Source organism: Blennius ocellaris (assembly GCF_963422515.1).
Source record: "Blennius ocellaris genome assembly, chromosome: 4".
Classification (NCBI taxonomy): domain Eukaryota; kingdom Metazoa; phylum Chordata; class Actinopteri; order Blenniiformes; family Blenniidae; genus Blennius; species Blennius ocellaris.
In genome coordinates, this window is record NC_137653.1 from 7,971,212 (window position 1) to 7,995,343 (window position 24,132).

Sequence of the window (24,132 nt, forward strand, 5' to 3'; positions counted from 1 at the left end):
TTATTGACTCTGTCCTTACAGTGTACAATATGCCTAAATACTTGAACTCCTTGTATAGAGTCTTTAAAGGACCTTGAAGGCAGTTTTGTCTTGCAGGCTTTTCATTTCAGGAGCTCAAGTTGTTTCCATCTGGCTGCAGCAGCCACAAGCAGCTAATCTGCACACTGAGAACACTTAAAAAACTGATGATGCTATATTTTCCTGATCTGTTTTCAATCCAGTGTGATCTCGAGCAAATTTGGAAGTGTTATTGCTATCATAGGTGCCATACATGTATTTTTTTCTTTTAAAAAAAATAGGTGAATAGGATCGAGGAGGGAATTCTCTTGAGCGCAGGAGAAACATTTTCCGTTTACACATTTAAAGTTTTGAATATTAAATGCTGTTGTTTAAAATCAAAGTGCTTTTTTTGTTATTTGGATGTCTTCAGTGTTTTGGATGAATATATGACAGCCATGGAGGAACAGTATATTTTAGACATATCAATTCACATCTGTGCTTATCCTGCAGTTGCTTTTGTTACCTCTGCCAAGGAGGCTATTAAATCACCTGCGTTAATTTGTTTGTGTGTCTGTCTATTAACGAGATATCTCAAAACGAATGTGCTGGTCTTCATTAAAATAAGTACACAGGTACATTTTGATCAATGGAAGACACCATAAGATGTTGGTGATCCGGATCAAAATAAATATTACAGTTGAAAATATTCATTTTGCAATATATTGTCTTATCTTGTGTGCTTTCAAATTATGAAATAAAATCACATGATCACAAAACTACATAAATGAATAAAGCCAGCTGTTCTGGATGTGGAATATACTGTATATAATTTCCCCGTGTCCATGTCTACCCTTGGCAGAGGTCAGAAATCTCGGAATGCTCTTGTTTTGGATCAGTTGCTAAGTCTATACAGTATTATTGTTGTTATAGTATTACTGCTAAAACAAACATGAGGGAATTCTGTTCTATCACTGGAAAAAATATCTAGAAGCAACACATTTCTATTAGATCCACAAAAACAACAACAACAAAATAGCAGCTCAACACCACTTTCCAAAAATATGACAAGCATGCAGGAGTATGTGCCAGACAAAGACCCGTCAGCAAATCCAGTCTCTCCTGTGGCTGTGCTGCACTTACCCTGCGAACTCGATATACTTGTAGATGGAGCCAGCGATCACCATGGCGACGATGGCATAGTACCACGAGCAGAGGAACATAAGAGTGAGACACAAGCTCATCCCCAGGAAAGATAGAGCCCTGCAGACAGAGGCGGTTTAGATGCCTTCAGCAAAACTGTGATTCAAAGCGCAAAAGATTCAGCGGCTGCTGTTCTTTAAACTGACCAGTGGTAGAACTTGAAGCGGGGTCTCCAGTTTGGTGTCCTCAGCAGTGTCTGCAGGGCACAGGCCAGATTGACAAACATGTAGCACATCAGGAAGAACCTGCGGGACACAAGGAAAACCCAATTTGAAACACTGTTCTCATGTAGTGTGGCATAACAGTTTCATTGAATGCAGAGGAGGAGGCCAGGTTTTGTTCCAATCCGTGACATTCACAACCATTTATGCATTTACAAAGCTGAAAAATGGTCTGTCCTTTCAGTGCGAAGAGATTCATCCAGAGTGTTTAAAACTTGGCATTTGCATTGTTTAGAAAATAGCAGGGCACTGGCAGCTCTGAAATCACCCATTGTTGTTTTTTTTCTCTTCTTGTTTAATGGCAATAAATGAGAACATTTGTTTCATTTCTCACATGGAGAGGATGGGAGCCACTGCATCCAGGGAGGCAATGAGGATGCCGCTCTCACAGATACAAGCTGTTAACAGGAGGGACCATGTGGGCTCTCCATTGGCCTTCCCATGACCAAAGATCTGTGGGGGCAATAAGAGAAAGCACGTCACCATCATTAAAATTTAGGACGGTGTCTGCATAAACGCTTGTTTTTAGGAGGTGCCCCTTCAGAGATGAATTTTCGGACAAAAGTTATCCACAAATATGCTTAGATTCAAATGCATAATCATACTTTATGTCGGAAGCACAAGGAGAAATAAAACGATTTTGCAGGTAAAGCAGTATCATATGTGTGATATCATGACTTTATGAGTGAAACCATTATGTTTAATTGCATAGGCTATTTAGCTCTTGTTCCAGTGTACAAAGTCAAGCTACCATTCTGCACCAGGTAAAAGCAAAAGAAGACAGACGGACCCGGAGAGCCGGCACGATGCCGTCCTTGGCGATGGCCTGCATGAGGCGAGGAGCCCCTGTCAGACTCTGGAGGCCCGCCCCGCATGTTGAGAAGAACGAGCCGATCACGATCACCCACGGCGAGGGCCAGGCCAACGTGCCGATCACCAAGTTTCCATGCACGCCCTCTCCAAACCTGAAGTAGCACAACAGAGTGACTCACACTTTATAAATAAGTATTACCAGTCAAAGCAAGTGCACTATGGAGGGATAATCTATGGACTTACTTGTCCCTGAGGACCACACCATCGATGCAGGCACCAAACAGCAGCACACTGGACATGTCTACGCAGGTGTGGATCAGGAAAGTACAATAATTTTACAAAGGAAGTTTATCAGAGAAGTGGACACCCAATACCTGTTGACAATGAGACCTGTTTTAGTGATCGACACAATTCGATTGCCTTTTCATTTCTGAAGATACACTTAATTATAGGATAAAACAATTACATGTATTTGCTGAAGGAGGACAGTAATCGATTTTGCTTGGAATAATATCTCAGAGATCAGTGGCACTGTCACTAATATCCTTCAGCTTTATTAACTTGTGATTACATAGGGAGCCAAATGATGCGATTAGACCTTCTAATCAAATTTATGTGGCCGAGTTGATTACTCAGAGAAACAGCGGGGGATGTTTACGATGGTGGCTTCGGTTGTGGAGACCTAAAGGATCCTTGATCTGGTACAATGAAAGATGAAGTGTACTTTGATAATATTTTGAATGTTATTTGGTATTTAACAATACAATACAAACACATTATTAACTGGTAAGCTGTATGTCCATTTGTTAAAAAAAGCGGGCAAACAGCATCTTACATTTATGACACATGCTTACATTTATGACTTATGCATACTCTTATTAAAAGGAAAGTGGTATAGTAGCTGTCATGGCCTTTCAGACATTAAAATCTTGACCTTTAATTATAAGGCTCCCTGCAGGTCTTTCTGCATGTTTTTTTTTTTCCGCAGCAGAAAACGCACCCTGAGGAGTTGAAATATAAAATCTGTAGAATGAACATTCTCTTGTGATTTCCACAAGTTTCTTCAAAACTGAGCAAATGACACATTTGATCCCAAAACAGATCATTTGAAATATAAATTTTTTTTGGTGCATGTAGTAGCCCTTGTTTTCCTGCAGGGGGCAGTAGTGAGAGGATACAGACAGTGGAGGTGGTGGTGATGGCTGCAATGGTCCCAATGGGGATTGACTTCTGAGCATCCCGCAGGTCTCCAGAGCGGTTAGATCCAGCCATGATCCCTGGAGAGAAGGTAAACATCAGGGTCAGAGGTTTGTACACGTGTAAACACAGAGAAGCATCAGGCAGACAGAACCTGATTATTAACCCATTGAAATACAAGTGAAACTGTGACACTGTATGCTTTCTGGCTTTGCCTTATGAAACAAAACTCCCCCCAAAAAATGAAGGACATCACCTGTCACAGATGGAAAGTAGATGCCAACCAGCAGTGTGAAGAAGCTGGTGATGTCGGCCAACACGTAACGGTTCATGTTGGTCTTCGGGTCATCAAGGTCCTCCACTGAATCCATGGCTTTCCTGGCAACCAGGTCCCCTTTCTCATAGTAAGTTCCAAACAGGTTCTCTGGATTGGAAAAGAACATTAACAAATGACATATTTGAAAGGGAATACTGAATTTGTTTGCTATTCCACTATGAATTATTTGCTGTTTTTACAGAATTAGTTGGATGTGCTGGCGTAACAAAAGCTTTTAAATGAATCTGTTTTTGGAATCGTGGGGCTGAAATTAACTGAAGCTAATATTATGGCTACAACATGCATCAGGACTGGAATTTAGGTTGAAAGGTCTTATTGTTTCACTTTGAAAACCAAGCACACATTGTGTAGCCTGTGGGCCCCATGCAGACCGTCTCTAGCCAGAGGTCAATAATAAATCATATCAAATTTTGTGAACTTGAGGGATGCAATACAATAGCTGTAGCTTTTAATCTTCCTTGTGGCATGCTTGTGAGCTTCCTTTTACCCACCATCCTCATTATCACCATCATCACAATTTCTAAAGAAAACTGCTAGTGTCAAAACATAAACACTTAAAATAACTTGACTGATGCAGAGCAAAAAAAATAAATCTAAATGGCTTGTTTACAGTGAGGACAATTAGGTTATACTCACTAATGATGATTTCATGCATTATTCAATGGGCTACAGTGTTTATTATGTTTTCTAATCTAAAGGGAAAATCTTGATTGACCTGTATTCAAATGTTTTTATGCAGGTCTGTATTGTGGTACCTTTTTTTTGCTTCAGTTGCCCAAAATACCAAAAATCATCTTATCTCACTTTGTTCACGGTTGTGTTCACATGCTTCAGAGGAAACACATAAGTTTGCTGTTTCAATAGACAGCACATCTGACCCTCACATCACTGGTTCCTGTCACCGACTCAGCTTTGCTTTTTAGTTTTGTTAGGATTTCTTTGTTGTTGGAAAATGTTTCAGATAAAGCACATTAATAATTTACCCTTGTTTCCTTTATGACTGAATTGACAGATTTACGGTACAAAGAAAAATAGTTGCTAACTCTGAACTTTCTGTAGCGTGGAGATTTGATTGCAGGGAATGAGAAAAGAAGCCAGCTCAAGGTGCTGGACGTAGTCATCAACAAGCCATTCTTTGTCTAATGGCCAGGTTGATAGACGATGGGAGGAGCAGGCGACACCGGAGCGTTTGATGATGGTGAGGCAGAGTATGTGTGTATTTATAGTTTTTAATGGTAGCTGAAATGTCACATGTATTTATTCTCTTTAGAAATTAAAATGAGAAAAAAAAAATTGTTTCCAAGTATCCTTGGTATACTTGGTAAGCATCCTATTTCCAAGTATAATCCTTATATAAAGGGGTGTCCTCTTATAATCAGAACCATATTTCAATTTCACACATGCATACGAAAAAAAACAACCCAAAATGGAATTCAACAAAATAATAGTCCAAAATCTTAGATGACAGTTCACAATAAAATAATGTGAAGCCACTCATGTTGGACACACTGTTCCCTCGCTTCAGAGAGATTTTGGGGAAAAATTAAAGTCTCAGAATTGAAAGATGATGTACTCAGAACTATTATTCCCTTTTTAAACAGCCAACAATGTCTGTGTTTGAGGAGAGAATCCAGGCCCAGCAGTTAATTATCAGCGACTGAGCAATGCAAAGGGACCGGAGACGGATTGCTGTAGGAAAACGACACTTTGGCACATGGAGAGCGCATGGACCTACCTGCCAGGATGCCGCTGGTGACCCCGGGGATGCCCTGGATTTGACTGATATTGTTGGCAGCAAAATATTTGTCGCAGGTAGCGTTGAGCAAAGGCGAGTCACAGAACATCCGCCACAGCTGGGTGGTCACTGTCCCATTAGCTGTCTCAATGGTTTTGGCACAAACATCAAAAGTCTTCCACACCAGAGTGCGGTTCCCTAAGACGCACACACTGCAGGAGAGAAGAAGAGCATGAAATGTTTGAAGAGATGTGTGAATATATTTTTCATATATTGTTTTATTATATTTACATTGGTAAAATTTATGTTGAAACATGGTAAATGCAAACTAAATTAAGTAGTCATACATTCATTTAGCTTTCTATTTCAGGTTGCATGAAAGTTGAAAAAAATGTGGCTACTTGGATGATTTTTTTTTTTTCAACTGAGATTTTTGAAAAAAGATTTGTGGAATTCCCTTGAAAGTAAGAAACCATATGTGCCTACTTAAAGGTTTCTGATTCAAACAAAAGCGAACATTTGAAACTCTTCATTACACTTCATTGTCAATCAAGAAACAGTGAATACATAGTGAGGATGCAGAGTGAGGATTTATTGAATGAGAAGTGAGTTAAGACAGCTCAAGTGGAAAAATAAGCTATGAAAGTACCATTGTGCATCAAATTCAATTTTGAAATGGTTGGAACATTTCAATTTAGCAAACGAGATTTTATTAGAAATTTGACTCGGGTTTATTCCAGTCGTCACAAGCTTTAGCTGCTGAAACACAAAATATGATTTAATAAGAATGAAAATGTTTCATGTTAGAAGAAATGCAGTTCAACCTCATTAACCAAAAGAAGTCAGGAAGTTTTTCAGACTTGTTTCCTTCATCTCCAAAATAAAGTCTATCAAATTCAAAAAAGAAGTTTATCTTATCTCAAATCGACTACTGTAATTCTCTTCTTGTGGATTTGCATGAAATAAATAAAAATCCCTCTCCCATCTGGTTCGGAACTGAATTTTGTTTGTCATTTCCTCCCTGTCAGAGCACTTTGTAAACTGCTGTATTTAAACACTCTATAAATAAAGTTGCTGCTGATAAATATTCATACAAATGTGTATTTGATACAGAAAAGCTTTCAGATGTGTTGAACCAGTTCGGAGTGGCACTGAGACTCAAAGATTTTCCTTTTGGTCGTACCATGATGCAACCAATTATCACAGAAAATGCCTACATTTTCCAAATATATCATCAATAGCAACTACATTTTGCAGGTTAAACCAAACTATGCTAAAGATTAAACAATGTAAACTCATGTCTATTTTGATAACTGATATAAACATCAACAGAACAAATCAGGTTTTTAACAGCTTACGGGAAATCGGGAGGATCCACGCCGGTCTTGATGACTCCAGCATAGACGGCCAGGATGGAGAGAATGACGCAGGCCAGAAACACCAGGGCCAGCTTGTTAACGTACTTCACGCCGACAAAAACCACCGTGGCCATGGAGGTCAACAGGATGGTCCCGTACACGCGCATGTTGTTCAGCAGGGCAGCCTCCTGCTCGGCACCCTCCAGGCCCTCCAGGGGAAAGATGGCCGCTTTGGGTGCTATGTAGATCTGCAGGAAATAGGGTCAATTATCACTATTGAAAGGAAAAAAAGAAAAAGTACTGCACTTTTCTCATAAAAATCCTAAAAAATCCTCATTGTTGCTCCAGGGGCATCTCGGTGGTAGCTGTTTAAAGAGTGAGAGCATAACTCATTCACGTTCACTCCTCACTCTCTCTGGTCTGTCTGGGGATTGAAACCAGCAGATTTCAGGTCACATAAATGCTCCTCGAGCTCAGTGTTTACTGCTGAATTTAATAAAAATTCTACCCCAGGTAATAATAAAAAAAAAAGAAGAAGAGAGAAATATAATAAAAGAGGTGAGAAAGGCAGTGAGGGATGAGGCGAGTGAGAAGGACAGTGTGAAAACATGTGATGCTCACATTAACAGCCTTCTACTGGAGCTTGAAGCAGCTCACATTATACTGCCTGCTATTTTAATTCAACTTAATTAAAAAAGCTCAAGCGTGGCATTAGTATCTTGAATTAACTTCCAATATTAAAGTTTTACTACTGGTCAATCTAAGAATAGTTCCGTCATATACGTGATGGTAAACCTCTAATTAGCTCGTCAGTATCTGTCGTCGGCTTTAGATGATTCATAGTGGGGCTATTACATAAGCATGGGAATTTCTCTCTCTCTCACTCTTTCAATTTCATTTTCTCTATCTTTTTTCATAAAAAAAAAAAAACCCGACTGATTTGGTTTCTACCCCAAACAGTTTAATCACCATGAAGAGCAATGACACAGCTGAGAAGATGGAGTGAGGAGTCACAGCTCAGATGGGTCATTTGGCTGGAGAAGCTGATCCGATGCTAAGAACGGCATATCACTAGGCAAACAAATCTCCTGCTTCACTGTGAACTGTTCATGCTGCCTAAAATAGCAGCATCAGTTTGTGTTCTTGGCTTGGGTGGAAGGATGAAACATATTCAAATCAGCCCTCTCCAGATCCGCTCCTTACAATTCTACAGGGATTGTTATTTTACAATGGAGACTAAGCCAGCTTTGACCCAGAAGACAGAATTAACCTCTAGGCATGATCAAAAAAATATAATAATAATAATGATAAAACACAGATGCATGCATTGCTACGTTGGTAACTGTGCATCAAAATGTTGAGCGCTGTTTCAAGGAACAGTCTTGTTACTCCGCCAGTGTCTTGATCTCAAGTTAATGCAGTATTTGCATAATTATCCAATACTCCATGCAGCATTAAGGGGACTGCAGTGTAAAATAAAAGGCAGAGAAGGAGTAGAAGGAGGAAAGGGAAGAGGAGGGAAAAAAAAAACGAGATCAAGATGAAAGATCCCAGCATTCCATCAACTGATCAGAATTCAGGTTGAAGAACACAGTGTGAGGAAAAAATAGCTTCAAAACCTGACAAGGAGGCAAATAAACTGGAGGAGAGGAGCACTGTTTGCAGGAGAGCGAGTGGCAGTGATAGAATTTACTGCACTGCCTGTAAGAAATACTGAAATATCAGATCATGTTTTAATTAATGAGCCCACAGTTGGAAATGTTTTTTTTTTGGTGAGAACAGTGGCGACCGGCCTACTGTGTTCAGGAGTGATGGATGTTTTTGTGAAGGAGATGGACTTTGTGCTTTTGAGCCACAACAATAATGACAAGGTGCGGACAAAGATTATAAAGAAATACAGTTTGTAATTGAAACACTGCAACATGGATAGCTCTTACATCTGTGAATGTCATGACAAATTTTGTATGTATGTATGTATGTATGTATGTATGTATGTATGTATGTATGTATGTATGTATGTATGTATATATGTATGTTGTTGTAATGATACTCACGCTTGCTTAAAGAAAAAAATAAAAATGTCTCAACAGTCTCAGTAGGCATGATGTTCTAATGGCTCTGTGCCGCTGGTTTTTCTTTTGGTGCCTGCTTTCAATCACTGAAACATTTCCAATTTTGGCTCCAGACTTTCTTGGACCAGAGCGGCTTGATGCACAAATCTTTTATGTAATAACAGCATAATTCAATCTAAAGGCCAAGTCTACACTCAGCATCATGATGCTAAGGTTCCCTCAGATTTGTGTGACCATGTTATCACTTTGAGAAAGCCAAGCAGGATGTTTTAAAGTTCAGTGAAGGTGAGGGAAATCTGTGATTTAAGAGGTCATCCTTCAAAATGTTCCTCTTTCCTCTCAGCTCGCTGAACTTTGGCAACACCAGGGAGAAAAGACCTTGAAGTGTGCTGTAATAATGAGCAAGAGTGAGAGTGAGGTAGAAGCCGCCACAGAGAGAGGCTGTTTCGTACCAGGAGGAGTTCGATGGCCCCCAGGATGTACATGGCTCCCGCGTAGGTGGTTCCTAGGTAGAAACAGATCCCCACTGCTCCCCCAAACTCAGGGCCCAGCGAACGGGATATCATGTAGTAGGACCCTCCGGCTGCATGGAAACACAAGATTACCGCGAATATTTACAAATAGACTTACAAGAAAATTTGTCCCAACCCAACCCCCCCCCCCCCCCCCCCACACACTGTTATTAAGACAATTTACTGAAAAAATTAACCAATGAGTTCACAGAAAACCTTATCTTATTCAAGATTTTTGTATAATAAAATGTAAATAGATCACAATCACTCCAAATGTTGTGATTTCCATATTTCACCTTTAAAATATTTAATATTCTCGCTTAATTAAGACATTTTTGATTACTTCATTCAAATTGAAACTCAAATTTGTTTTTCCATCTTTTTCTGACACCTCGGTTTCACATCTTTTAAAAATTAGACCTGAAAACAATTAGTGATCATTAACGATGCCTTTTTTGGGTGGAAAATTCTTGGGTGGAAAAAAAAAATGTGTGAAATAGTGAAATGACAGGGCAGAAAGAAAACTGTACATACTGTATGTGTGATCTATCTATCTATCTATCCATCTGTCTATATATCTATCTATCTATGTTTGGTATTGTCACTTAAGGTTTCATATCGAGTAAGAAGTGTTTGAAAGCTATATTGATAGTTTTCTCTGTGCTGCAGTTGCGACATACATTACTTATCATTGCATCTTAACAAGGGTGCATATTTCTTTATTACAGTGTGCAAATCAATTAAGTGAACATAAATAAATAGAACTTAATCAGCACTTTGCGGAAGCATATAGGCTGATAGCAGTTATAACAGAGACAGTTATAATTGGCGTACACTTCCACACTTGTCTGCAGGCCCATAATTTGCTCTGACCCCTGCTGTACACACACGGACTGGTAAGACGCAGGCCATCATTACTATGTAAAGTCACATTATAAAATGGAGCCGCGCTGCACATGTACATTAACGTGTCTGCAGACACAAACACAGAGACTCCGACTTTCATGGCAGACATTTGGCTGTGGCTTTATTTTGTGTAAATAATGTTGTGTGATGATGAGCTAAAGTGCACAAGATCCCAGACGAAAGCTTTTAATGTTTCTGGAGATATCAAGCTGCGCTGGGCGCAATGTGCCAAAAGCAATCAGTGAAAAGAGAAATTTAGAAGCGGACAGCCTCAAACAGTGCAGACTGTATGGTGCCAGCGTCTGCTCACCCACCTGGCACTACTCCATTGGTAGCGATGGCACTCATCGAGATGGCAGTCAGCATGGTCTGCGCAGAGAGGGAGAGAAGATGACAGAGGAATTAGATCTTATTTACCACATCCTGCATACACTGGGCCTTCTCCACATAATCTGTTCATCCTTGAGTTTATGCAAACCTTTTAGCCACAGCTGGGGTCATAATAATGCTCATCTTTGTCAGTTGTTAGTAAAATACAATCGATTTTTACTTCAGTCCACACGTGGGCAACTATAAAGAAATTCTGTCACTGTGTTTTTGAGCGGAAGAAAGGCTTGAAGCGTAAATTAAACATTACTACACAAAACTACGTGAAAATGCATTGACCTGAACTGTTCTGCCATATAATAAGGTAAACATAGCTGGACTAGACGTAGCTAATGGAGCCCAGTAACACTGAAATTTCATTATTAGCACTTAAGTAAATAATACAGTACAAATCAATCGCAAGACAACTTGTTTTTCAAAATCAGATCCAGAAATGCACTAATGGGTTGAATTTGGTTCAGACCACATTCTTGAACAATATCAGAGTTAATGACAAAGCTATAGGAACAGTTGGGATACTTCCAGAACTATTACAGTTAATACTGAGGGGCCGTGATCAATTTAACGGCAGTATATCCAAGACTTACCATGACATTTCACAAAATACCGCAAATGTTACTGTCACAGAGGTGCAAAAGGGAAATTAGGAAACTCTCTGAAGTCATTAGGTTACAACCTTAGGGGATCACTGAAAAATGGTCTGCCAATCCATTCGTTAGAAATTTTTATCTGCACTGTAAAAAAAGACTGATTAACAAAAACTGTTTTTCCTCGCTGTACGAGCTTGGATTAAAAAAAAAAAATCATCCATCATTAATATATAAATGCTGCCTATTCTCGTTTCGAGCACTGCTTTTAGACGGAAGCTATACATTAATCACAATCGCACTGAGCTTATCTTATGTAAGAGAGCGCAGTGGTGTGGAGGTTTCCGTGGGAACGAGGACAATTTACAGCACCGCTAAATGCTAAAGCTGCCTGCATGTTGATTAGAGGAATAATAACGCCGCGGGGACCGTCAGCAGCTGTCAGAGTACATTCAGACAACCGATGACAACTCGAATGTAACTCTGGCAATGGAGTGGGAGAGAAACACCGTAAGAAATGTAAGAGCATGCAAGAGTGGCGCTCACAGTGGCCTGCAACACAGCCGGCACTCACTGCCCTGCAGAGGAGGAGAGGTAGGGGTGCATGCATGCAGAGAGTGGGAGAATGAAAAAAAATGACAAAGTGAGAAACACCAAAGTGTGAGTAAAGGAGAGAAAGAGAGCGATGGTGTGTTTGACAGTACAAAGGCAGCATTAAGATTTCATTTTTCTTTCAAATGCCACTGTCGAATTTCTGAGTGTCTTTTTACATTGTCTGCACATGAAAGAGAGCGGCAGAGACCGAAAGAGAAGCATGAGGCGAATATGTCAGAGCAGGCTGGTAGAAATCACTGAGGCTCTCTCTGAACAGATCTTTATTTCACTTTTCTATTATTGCTGCCACACCGCTCTAATTACTTTATTTTCCTATTTTATTGTCTGACAATACATGTGCTGACTCAATATTGCAATTATGACTATCTTTAGTGTTTTCATTCAGATGTTCCCACTCTTGGTGTCATGAAGTACCCCCCCCCCCCCACCCCACCCCACCCCAAGTACTTTTGACATTACAGTAAAGACAAATGTATTCCCTTCCTCCCCCAATAAAAAAAAAACAGTATTAAGGGGTTTCACAGGTCTCCACCAGATCTAGAAAGTATTTTATCTTGGTTTTCATTGGCTACATATGCAAATCCTGTTCAAACCACCTCTGAGCCACTGGGATCTCTGCCACCACCCATCCAGTGTGGTTGAATTAATTATTATTCTATCATTATTACTGTCCAGTGGTTAGTAGATTCCAGTTATTAAAAGTAAAAAAAAAAAAAAAAAAAAAAAAGCACATTAAAATTACATAGTTAAGCTTCGGCTGGAGAGTCTGTTGATGTCCAGCCACAGGACGGTGCCCTGGTAATGTCCTCTGATCACGCGTGGGTCGTTGTGAAGACTATAATGTGGTTAGTGTCACCTGAGGGCCCGGTAGACTGACAATTGCAGTGAGGACTGAGTGGGGCTCTGTTCCTCGCTCTAATCTGGTCGTAATGAGGCCACAAGCTCTTCTCCCACCACAGCAGATAAGACAGTAATTGTTTAAGTGTTTTATCTGATGTGGGCTGCAGCCATGCAGAAGGAGTCAGTTACGCACCCGATCTCTGCATCACCACGCCAAGTATACACAAAAAAACAGCAAACGTACTCAGACGGTTTGCACGTGGAGCACTACAAATAAAGATGTATTTGCCTTTAAACACAACCAGATAACATAGATTATCTGAGTTTATGAACCTGAATGAATGAAAGCATAAAAAAAAGGAATGAGGCAATGTGTCCATTTCATGTAACATCACAGAATATCTCCAATATTTTCTGGTGGCTCTGCAGGACGACGTATCGCAACGTCTTAAATTAGGATAAAACCCTGAATTTACATTTTCTTATTGTATTTCGCATGTCACTTGACTGGGGCTCATTACCTCGACATGCAGTACGAAAACAAAGCTGCTCATGTTTTTTTTAAGCGTCTTCTGCACCGCGCGGTCGGCGGAGAGGATGCTGACATATTCCAAGCAGGTTCAGTCTTGCTCTTGTATCATTTATGCAACCATCTTGTGCATCTTTGAAATCTTTTCACAAGCACTTCTTTTAGACAAGCAGTCAGGTAGCCAACGGTAATGAGCTAACCAGATAGCTCAGGCTGATAAACCGAACATGATAGAGACAGTTGTGGTTTCGGCTGGCAATAGAAGCAGTCGTTGGCAAGAAATGAGAACTCTGCTCTGCCCCTGTGGGAAATCAAGGGCCCACTGTTTTGGAATTATGACTGAAAATCTGAGAGTGATGAATCTGTTATCACTGTTTAGTGCATTGTGCACTGTGAGAGCAGAGATACTGACAGATGTGAGGAGCTGAAACTGATGAGTGATTGGATTAAACAAACACTTAGTGGTGTTGTAGCTGGGTTTTTTTTTCTTTTTTTACTTAATTGTCCTTAAAATACAGTTATTGTCTGAATCAGGAAGCCTCTGATAGAGTAATTACTTGTACCTCCCAGATGTCACCACTATATCTCCAGTCAGAAGGATTTCTGGTTAAATCTCAACGGCCCAACTTTCTGTTTATTTCCACCAGGGACCTACGATTGTCACTTCGCCAACAGATGATTCTGACCTTGTGGTTTTTTTCTTTTTTTTTTGTAAGTCCCAATTGGTTATTCTACCTTAAACTTTCCAGCAGTGTCCTACTTTTGTATTCACATGGCCTCCCTCGGTGTCACTGCGGACTAGATAGCAGGAGCTATAACAAATGTCATCGATCAGCAGCTGTCACTGTCAATCTGACCGTCCTGCAATGTTTCAAACAATCTCTGAAGCGCGCACATTGTTTTTCAGCAAATCTAACCACAACACAGCATATAATAAAAAAAAAATGTGTTCAATCATCTTTTCATTCCAACCTCGCTAAAATGGCTGGAGCCAATCTCAGTAAAGATTTGGCCAAGCACTCTGGAAATATCTCTATTCTATCTGAAGGACACACTGAGATATCGCATATCCCTTATACGGGAAATTGGATAACTTGATTCTATTATAGATTTTTTTTTTAAAGTTTTGCAAGGCCTAATTTTTGTCCTGTTTGGTCAGTTCAGGTCCAAGGAGCCAGATTGTCTCTTTTGATGACCTGGAATCTGTATCAAGTCTGACAGGAGGACTGATGCAAAACACTACAGTGTTCTGCAGGAAGGATGTGCAGACTCTTTTTTTTTTTCTTCTTCCCACTGACCCAGAGCCTGTGGCCTGTTTTATCGTCCCACTTCCAAGCGATGCGGGTAACCTAAAACTGATGGTTTGAGAGTTAGTGTGATAGAGCATTCGCCGCACTGGCTTTATATCTTCCTCCATCGTGCCAGGAGTCACTGCTTCCATGCTCACATATGCCCATAGCCCCTTTTGGCCTCTAAGCATGCCAGCAGACAAACGTCATATTTCACTGACCCTCCATCTGCCACATCAACATGAGGTACAACAGCACACAGCTCACATACACAAAAGGAGCTGTTTGCCTTCAAAAGAAGCTTGAGTGGTAGTAAAGCTTAGATAATTGCCAAGCCATCATGATTAAAGATTTCCTGAGGATTGCATTTAGAGAAAAAGCTCATTTTCATTTCAAGAAAAAGTCTACTGGCTGATACACTCTCTAACGCTGACTGCAAAGGACATTTGCGGTCTGTTTTCTTCCCAAAGCTACAGACAAACTCCGATTTGGCCTTTAGTCGACCTCAGAGTTGTGCAGAAATTGGTTTTGACAGGAATGGGGCTTTTGCGCTGCCATGAGTGTGCTTCATTAGTATGCTTCATTACACAAATGTAGAATAGTTCTGTCAAGTACAACTTCATCAATTCTCATACAATGGTAGAGTAAAAGTCAATTTTCAGTGTGCTGTTTATCACTAGGAATCCCTGCGGAAGATATACCTTGAAAGGCAAAAGTGTCAGATGAATGAGACGGAGGTGATTTTTATTTTCAGAATGACATCAGGGGAAAAAAAAGGAGGATGATCTGTGTGAGAGAGGCAGGAGGAGAGAGGTGGCAAATCAGGAAAAAAACTGGTTGGTAGGTGGAGAAAGAGAGAAAGTGAGGGAGGGGGCTGTGGAGGAAACAAAGCAGAGGGGGAGGGAGAGGAAATAACGAGAAAGTAAAATGATAAAAGGCTGGATGAAATTGAGGAAGCAAAAAAGATGAGAGTAAAAAAAAATTGAAAGAGACGGAGGGAGAAACGCATTCTTAGCATTTAAATGAGTCACGGCAGAGGACCGACCACCCTACCGCTGGCAGCGTTTGGATTCAAGACCTGGAAGTAATGAGGAGGGCCAAACAGCAGATGACTTCCCATCTAGAATATTAAACCTCATTTTATCCAGGTGACAATCCCACATTCACTACCCGGGATGAAAACGCTCTCACACAGCACGTGTGTGAAAATACCCTGCTTGGGCTAAAAACTGACTGCAACAGCACACGGACTCTTAAAACGATTGGTTGTGTGTATGATTTCATGGTTAATGGCTTAATGTGTCAAAACTGTTCCACATGGAGGCACATTCTTCATACAATAATGATTCGCCCCAACGTTTCAGACGACGGCAGCTTGTTAATGTTCTGTCAAAATGTTGCGTGACGGAAAAAGAACGGTGCGGGAGCTCCACCGGTGCTGATGTGTGCAACCGTGATTGAGCATCTAATGAAAAGTGCGCTGTCAGTGATATCCCGTCATGTGAATAAAACATGAGGTCACACTGTACATGATCAAACTCAACAGCACAGGCTTATGCCTTTGCACTTCAGGTTCTAGGGTTCTAACTCAGGTGGGGATTACTGTGCATATATGTAGGTATACACACACACACGCACGCACGTACGTACGTACGCACGCACGCACGCACACGCACACACTCACTTCTCTGGTTGTGTTTCTGGCAACCCCTGGAGGTCTGGGCGGTTATGTGTTATGTAAGGAGCTCAGGAGGAGAGAGGTGGGGGTTTCTCACACACCGTTCACGCTCAGGCTTATCGCCCCGGGGCTCTGCAATGAGCTTGGTGTGACTGATAAGAAATGAGTGTGTGTGAGTGTGTGTGTGTGTGTGTGTGTGTGTGTGTGTGTGTGTGTGTGTGTGTGTGTGTGTGTGTGTGTGTGTGTGAGTGTGTGTGTGAGAGAGAGAGCGGGAGAGGGAGAGACACAAGAGAAATTGTGAGAGAAAGGAGGGAGAGAAAATGCGTTTTTGAGAGTTTGAGCATCCGCAGCTATATACATGTAGGAGAATTTTAATGTTAACGTGTGTGCAAGCGCAGGAAATGGAGCAGAGGAAATTTAAGCATTTGTGTGTTCGCATGGTTATCTGTCAAACTGAGGCTGAACCAGCTTTGATCTTTTCCACCACTATTTTTAGCATAACACTGAGAACCAGTTTAGAGGAGCTTCACAAAATCCTTCAGGAAACAAATGTGCCAATTAGATATAATAAAGCTGCAGCTACTTTTTAAGACAAAAATAGAATCAACATTATTGCTAAGCAGATAATATAATTGCTACTACCCTGATATACTTAATTGATATGCTTTTTGCGTTCGTTTGTTAATTTATCTTCAAAATATATGCAGCACTCGGTATGAAAAAAAAAATGTACAAGGGATACTGTCTCTGTACTGTCATAGAGAAACATGATTGGGAAGCAGAGTGTGTCTGTGCAGGCAACTTTGCCATGGTTGGGATTTGAGGGGGTTGTTCTATAAATACACCCTGTGCTGGAGGAGAATCTAGGTTGCACAAACACGCAGGCCAACATACACTTCTGCCACGACGCACAGTGCAAAACAGACAGAAGATACACGACTCTGACAGCCAAATTAAACCGTAATGTGGATTGAAACAGGCAAAGCCCTGTCCACCGAAACACGAATGTGCTCCCATTACTTCCTGGCGCTGTGTGAAGTAAGTCAAACCCTCTCAGGAGAATAGACAGGATATTAAGTATTCAGAGAGGAGCTATAGTATATGCTTCCTGACAATCGAATGTATCAAACAAGTCAAACACAATCAGTTTGTAACAGCGGCTCAAATCCCTGACAGCGGCGTGGTCGATCCTGTGGGACGGTGTCTGCTGTAATCCGAGTCTCAAGACCACGACGGGGTGTCAGTCCAAAGTCACTCTGACACATGACTACAGCTCCATGGCTCTGACATTAATGGAAACCAAAGAATATCACAGTGTGTCATCATCTATTTTGTTCTTTTCACAGATCGAACGTGCAATGTCCGTAAAGCACGACCGCAGCTATGAAACGGTGGCAGCTTCCTTTTTTCTGCATACCTCAAAGGTAACCTGCTTTGGTACCTCCAGCACCTGTAAAGATAGCGTTTAGAGCAAATGTCATGTGATTGTAGTCATAGCTACAATATGCTCCGCTAATGCACCTTAAGCTTCAAATGAACGTCAACGTTGATTTAGTCAGATATACTATGAATTTGGGAGTACAAACCTAAACAGTAACATATTCCCTTATTTTATTGATCCTTCTGATAAAGACTATGCCGTGTGCAAATATAGGGATTTGGTTCAATCATTCTTACTAATGACCAAAATCCAGCAAAGTGGACAAAACCCATAAAATACATGTCTTTGAATATCTAAGTAAAGCAGAAATATTGCCTCTTACTGAGAGTGAAAAGGATGTGAATAACTAAACTCTTTAACCATTGTTCAACTAACAGCAAAATAGTATTCCCTGGTTGCCGGAAGGTCCAAGAAAATAGGTTATTACTTTTTAATGAATATTAATACAACAATTTTATTCAAAACAACTGACAAAAATAACTACCAACCACACAAAAATAATAATTTCTTAATTTTCCAAGCTTTTGTAGAAGTTGTTACTTGAGAAGCAACAGGCTTTTCCCCCCAACATGACTGTACAGACAAACAGTGCAGATGAGGATTTCAGATTATATTCTTGGTTCTTCAAAAGCTTCTCTATCCTTTTGAAGAAACTGCAACAGATGTGGATGTTTCCAAGGTGAATGTGGAATTCTTTTGCACTAAAACTGAGAAAAGCATTGCTGGAGTTCTCTGTAGTTTTACATTATGACACTACATTTACTCTGAGAGCAAACTGGACTGTATGTGGATACTGAGCTGCAACACAAGCTTCATATCAGCCTCGGGTTTCATATTTAAAATTGACTTTTTTGTTGTTGTTTGAAATTGAAATGAATCCATAGAAATTGCAACTTGGATGCTTTAATGACGTCTCAAGAAAGAAAAAAGTTCATGTCAATGAACTTATCCACCACTTTCAAAACATTAAATCTTGAGTGGGTAATCACTGAACATTTTTTTTTTGGTGAGACCAAACAACCAAAATGTGAATACAACAATGGAAAAGTTTCTTAAGCACATGTTGAAGCGGCTGATGTGATCTAAAGCCTCTGAACAAAAGCTGCATATCCTCCTATGAGGCCACTACTGATAAAATGTGTGAAATAATCATTTTCAGGATATATGAGTAAAATAACAAAAGCAGGCCGCAAACCACAAAAGCACTCACCGTAGCACAGCACATGAAGACAATGACGAAAGTCCCGATTACACCTCCGATTCCCACCAACCAGGTCATCCTGAGGAAGAGGATCACGCCGAAGATGTTCTGGATGCACGGCAGGTAGACGCCCATCAGAGTGCCGAGCTGGGGGGCCTGGAAGAGGACCAAAGTTTACTGTGACAAAACGTAAAACATGCCTGAGTATTCATTCACCACCGAGTCATTTGTTTGTGTTGTCTGAGGGTGAAGACAGCCTGTTGCTATAACCCTTGAAACCCCAGATTTGCAGCTGTGACTGAATGAGTCCGGCTGCATATTCCGGGAAAAGTCAATTAGTTAAAGTCAATATAGGAGCTGTGCATGCTGGGTCGAGCAGTGTTCAGATTTGATGTGCTGCACCTTTTATTCTGCGATTGTGAAAAAAAAACAAAAAAATTCCCAAAACAACATGAGGATGCGAGTAACACAGATGGTCCCACTATCATTAAGCTAAAACACGTCGATGTGAAAGATTTCACACATCACCCAAGATTATTAATAAAAGGCTCAATTTGTCACTGTGATACTGCGTTTATTGTTAATCTAGATGCCTGCACTGGACATAACATGAGAAAAAAAAATGGATTGACTGAATGCTATCAATTACAGCTGATACAAAACTACAGTGCCCCACTACTTTTGCTTATTGCTACAGAAAGTGTTATTTGAACTCCTCCGGTTTGACTTGGATAATGGATGTGGTAAACACGCATCAATGTATATATTAAAGTTTAAGTGGACTTGAAATTGGTTTCATGATATAGAAAAAATAAATCAAATAGACCTTATGTTTTCTAAAGCAAGAAAATAGCTCGAGTGAGGTTTGTGCATTGCTGCAACTGTGGCCGTACATGATTATACTCTTTTTGGTTTCTGTTTTTGTCATTTTTAATCAAAAATAAAGAAGAACATGAAATGAAAAGTATGGCTTGATATCAAGTTCCCTGTAAAAGTAAAGAGAAAACACTGGCTGCTGGTTCAGTGACTGGTTCTCTAACTTCACAGCAAGAAAATCCCCGGTTGGAGTTTAATTGGGAAAAATGCACTTACACTTTTGTTTTATTATAAGATTCATGAAACAACATGAGACCTTTTGAGAAATAAATGAGCATATTTTGTATACTGAAGTGTCTCCCAGCTCATTTCAGTTGGAGAGCCCTGCTATAGAAGTACGTGTACATGTCCCCCACTGCAGTCAGTAAACGCTCTGATGACCTCAAACATAGTTACTTTTAGTCCAGAAAATAAAGTAAAACCTTGAGATCACGAGGCTGCCATGGGACCAATCTGCTCAGTGCATGGATGGAAGATTATGGTATTTCTTTTCTTTTTTGTCTTGCCTTTGTTCCACTTGGTTTAGCTGCAGTGCTGTCCCTGCGCTGGATCAGTGGACAAAGAGACTATGTCGTCATATAGTTCTACAATCAGTTTCAAGGCTGTTTTACTGAAGGCAATTACTGGCATTGAAACGTGAGGAAGTATTTTGCAGTACTTGATTAATAGGAGGTTTCTCTCCCTGAAGGCTTCAAGTTGCACATGTGTGTTTGTGTTTGTTTATTTACAGCGTATGAACGTGTGTGTGTGTGTGTGTGTGTGTGTGTGTGTGTGTGTGTGCGGGCATGTGCCATCATGAAGGACATATTAGATCGCATTACATCTGAAGGACACATCAGTTGACCCTGGACATAATGGAGAAATATTCATTTCCTGCTCAAGGACAGCTTGGTCAATAAAGGGTAATTATGCCAATATCTAGCCATGACCCATTCACCAAGCGAGAATGCAGACGTTAAAGTCACGTCATGTCGGCACAGACAACACACGGACAAACCGTCTCTGCTGCATCTTAAATTCTCAGAGACAGCAGGAGGAAAGGACAGATTAGCTGAGGCTCATGACAGGAAAATATGTTATTGGAGAAGAGCATTTAGAGTCTATTCTATCAATCGCATTGAACTTGCCATCAGACTCATGGGCTACATCAATGCTGCTAGACCAGTGAAATGAATGCAGAATAAACTAAAAATACCAATAACTGAAATCTGGAAATCGCTGGATTCCTCCTTATGGTAACATTTTGATGCTAATGCCATTACATTTAATTTCATTACCCTTCACTGGCGTATTTCCGATCTCTCAGCTACAACACATGCTAAATTCTATTCTCACTAAAATTGTGAAACACACACAGTGGGAAAAAATGTATTACTGCAGTAACATTGATTGAAAAATCCAGTTTTAGTTATTTCAGTTATTTTCACTCTTCGATTGACCCCTTTAACAAGTAATGGGTGTTTGACACCGCAAATGTCTGCGAATGACTTCATAAAGAGGTTATAAAAGACAAAAAAAAAACAAAGTTGGAAAAAAAAGGCTATTTAATTATATCATTTAATAGCATCACTTGGAAAAAGTCATTAAGAACCTTATGTAATGTCATGTATTGCTGTTCTACTTTTCTGTGTGTTTATTCTGTTCTTCTTTCTGATTATTAATGCGGTGAACTGGCCAGACAAAACATAAAGTTAACTTAGTGGTCTGTCTCCATTTCATCTACAGTTATTATTCTATTGAATAATAAGCACAACCATCTCTAATACAACTGTGATGAGGCCAACTAAGTAGAACAAACTTAGAAACTGTGTAATAATGAAATAATATGAAGGTTCCCCATTTCAATTATTTTTCAGTGTGTTCCTTGATATTACATCAATTGAGGATACAAATCTGGTTATATGCACTCGTTCCAAAGTGCATGATTGAATGACAGTCTACTTTATACACATTTCAAATACGTGGTCATCAGTCATGGACAGCAATTTGTTTCTTTAAGCATCGGTTAATTCAATTTTCTTTAATGGGACAGAAACAACAGGAGGAGGATTAAACAAAGAAGACCTGCACTGCGAAGTGACAGCAGATGTTGCATTCATAAAACAAACCTTTAATCAAATCATCCTGACAAGTGGCTGACATCCGATGAATAAGACAGTGTCTCATGCTACGGTATGCGATTTGTTTAGAGAGGCTTGCGTTCCGCCATTAATAATTTACTGTTTGCGGAGTAGAGAGGCGAAAGCAAAAGCTGGAGAGAGAAACAGAGCCAGAGCAAGTCCAAACAGGCCTTACAAATATAATCATCTTCTAATTTCCTTTGAACAAACAGCTGAACAAGAGAGCCATCACACTCACGGCTGTAATTATCAACACCTTTTTTTTTCCCTCTTCAAAAGGGCCGGATACAGGCTTCTTCTGCCCCGTCATATCATATAATTACAGAGAATATCTAGTCAGCCCCCAGTCTAGTGTGGTGTTTGGATTATTTTCTCTACTCGTCCTCGTGAACTACATGCATGGCAGCTCTAATGTGTGAGTATGTGAATGGATGAATGTGACTGACAGAACAAAGTGATGTCCATTTAGCAAATAATATGATGTCATTTTATCAATGAGAAACTACCTGATATCTGCATTTAATATTGTCACATGAAGATGACGATGCTGTCTGATAAACACAAAAACCTTTTCTGTACGTGAACGACTTTGTATTTTTGGCGTTTTACAGCCACCGGTTGCTGTGTTTATTTATTCTGAAGGGAACAATATTTTTAATATAAATCCTCTTAATCCTACACAAACAACCTTTTGAATACTTTTATTAATCATAAAATGAATTGTAATTTATGTTATAATACAATTAAAAGGAAAAAAAACCCAACATTTTTAATACATGATCTATTGAATTCTATGAAATCAGTTCAAACATACTTTCTTTTTTCTTTGAATTTTATAGCAGTGAAGAGAAAAGATTCTTTTTAATTTGTGCTTATGCAACTAAAATGGATGTTTTCTATTTTTTAAAGCTGTTGGATACAAACTCACTTAGAGAAAAAATATATATTTTTTTTTACAAATATACCAATTTTCCCCCCTCAGACTTCTGTACTCCATGTTTTATAATGATGTCGTCTGTTGTGACAATACACATCTAAAATTTGTTACTGATATAATTTTCTGTAGATTTTTTTTTGAGTGACAGATCTATTTAAACGTTGCTACAATGCACTTGTCAGATTTTCTTTCTGTATGCGTACCGCTCGTCTTCAATGAGACTAAAATGTAACCTAAGACTAAACCTATTCCACAACTCAATCCTCGCAGCAGGGGATCTCTCAACCTTCACCCTCGCTGTGCTTTAATCAAAGATCCACATCTTGGCCTCCACAGGTTGCCCGAGGGAGCAGCTGAGAACAATCCTCGTTCATCTCTGTCACATCCCCCACTATGTGATAATGATCCGCAGTTTGTTGTTGACGGTATGTAAATCAGACTGTCACTGACTGTGACCGTGCCGCAGAGAATATTTCATCATCTGCAAATAGAGGATGTTAACATTTATTTACCGTAATGAATTTATAAAGAGCCGATTAACTGATAACCAATAAGAGTGAAAACTGTTTCTTGAGGTCAAGGTCAACTTTATACCCTGTATGTTGCTGGAGCCGTCAGATGAACAGATGAAGACAGATGAAGACAAACAAAAATCACACCACGTTTTTCTTTTGCATCTATGAGCAAAGAGAGCTGGAGGTGCACATAAATTAGCATAAAACTTACTAACACCACTATAAAATCAGCTTTTTCTGGCATTTCAGCCCGATGTATTGTGTTGACTTCAACTTACTGTATGTTTAAAGTGAACATTCATATGAAAAAAATCCCTAGAATAAAAAAACAAACAAAAAAAAAACAGGTTCTCAGGTCTTCGTTGAAAAAACCCTCAATCTATGTTCTTTCCACTTTTCTTTTCCACCCGGTGGCAATGCTGTAATTAAAAAGACTTGAGTTTCCATTGGCAGGCCCTTCAGGGACATGTTGTGTGATATACATTAATAGTCTGGTGTTGAAAGCTGAAAGGTCCCACCACCATCAGCACTTTGTTGTGAGAGCAAAAACTGCTGCCGCTGCACATAGTGAGCTGAGGTCAGTTTGTAATAACAGGTAAGTTATTAAAGGCGAGCCTGTGTGCATTTACATAGTGTTGAATATGACAGCAGAAAGAAAACACCTTCACGGGGGTGAAGCTTTCCGAGTCCTTTCAAGGTGGACCATAAAGGGTTTACAAAAGCTGAAGTGACTTTGTTCTGTCACACAGGCGCAGAAAGAGTGTGC

At 39.9% G+C, this 24,132-nt stretch overlaps 1 protein-coding gene across 1 annotated transcript in view; it reads right to left on the reverse strand.

Moving 5' to 3' along the window:
- slc12a5a (solute carrier family 12 member 5a) overlaps positions 1-24,132 on the reverse strand; it is a gene marked incomplete at both ends in the record, with an annotated part of 155,953 nt that overhangs the window by 9,488 nt on the left and 122,333 nt on the right. Inside the window, 12 exons of the mRNA XM_080494677.1 lie at positions 1,141-1,260; positions 1,347-1,445; positions 1,756-1,874; positions 2,212-2,386; positions 2,478-2,535; positions 3,413-3,511; positions 3,688-3,855; positions 5,504-5,715; positions 6,862-7,109; positions 9,386-9,516; positions 10,666-10,720; positions 18,928-19,074. Coding sequence (XP_080350803.1) covers positions 1,141-1,260; positions 1,347-1,445; positions 1,756-1,874; positions 2,212-2,386; positions 2,478-2,535; positions 3,413-3,511; positions 3,688-3,855; positions 5,504-5,715; positions 6,862-7,109; positions 9,386-9,516; positions 10,666-10,720; positions 18,928-19,074 — 1,631 coding nt within the window. The remainder of the gene's footprint in view (positions 1-1,140; positions 1,261-1,346; positions 1,446-1,755; positions 1,875-2,211; positions 2,387-2,477; positions 2,536-3,412; positions 3,512-3,687; positions 3,856-5,503; positions 5,716-6,861; positions 7,110-9,385; positions 9,517-10,665; positions 10,721-18,927; positions 19,075-24,132) is intronic.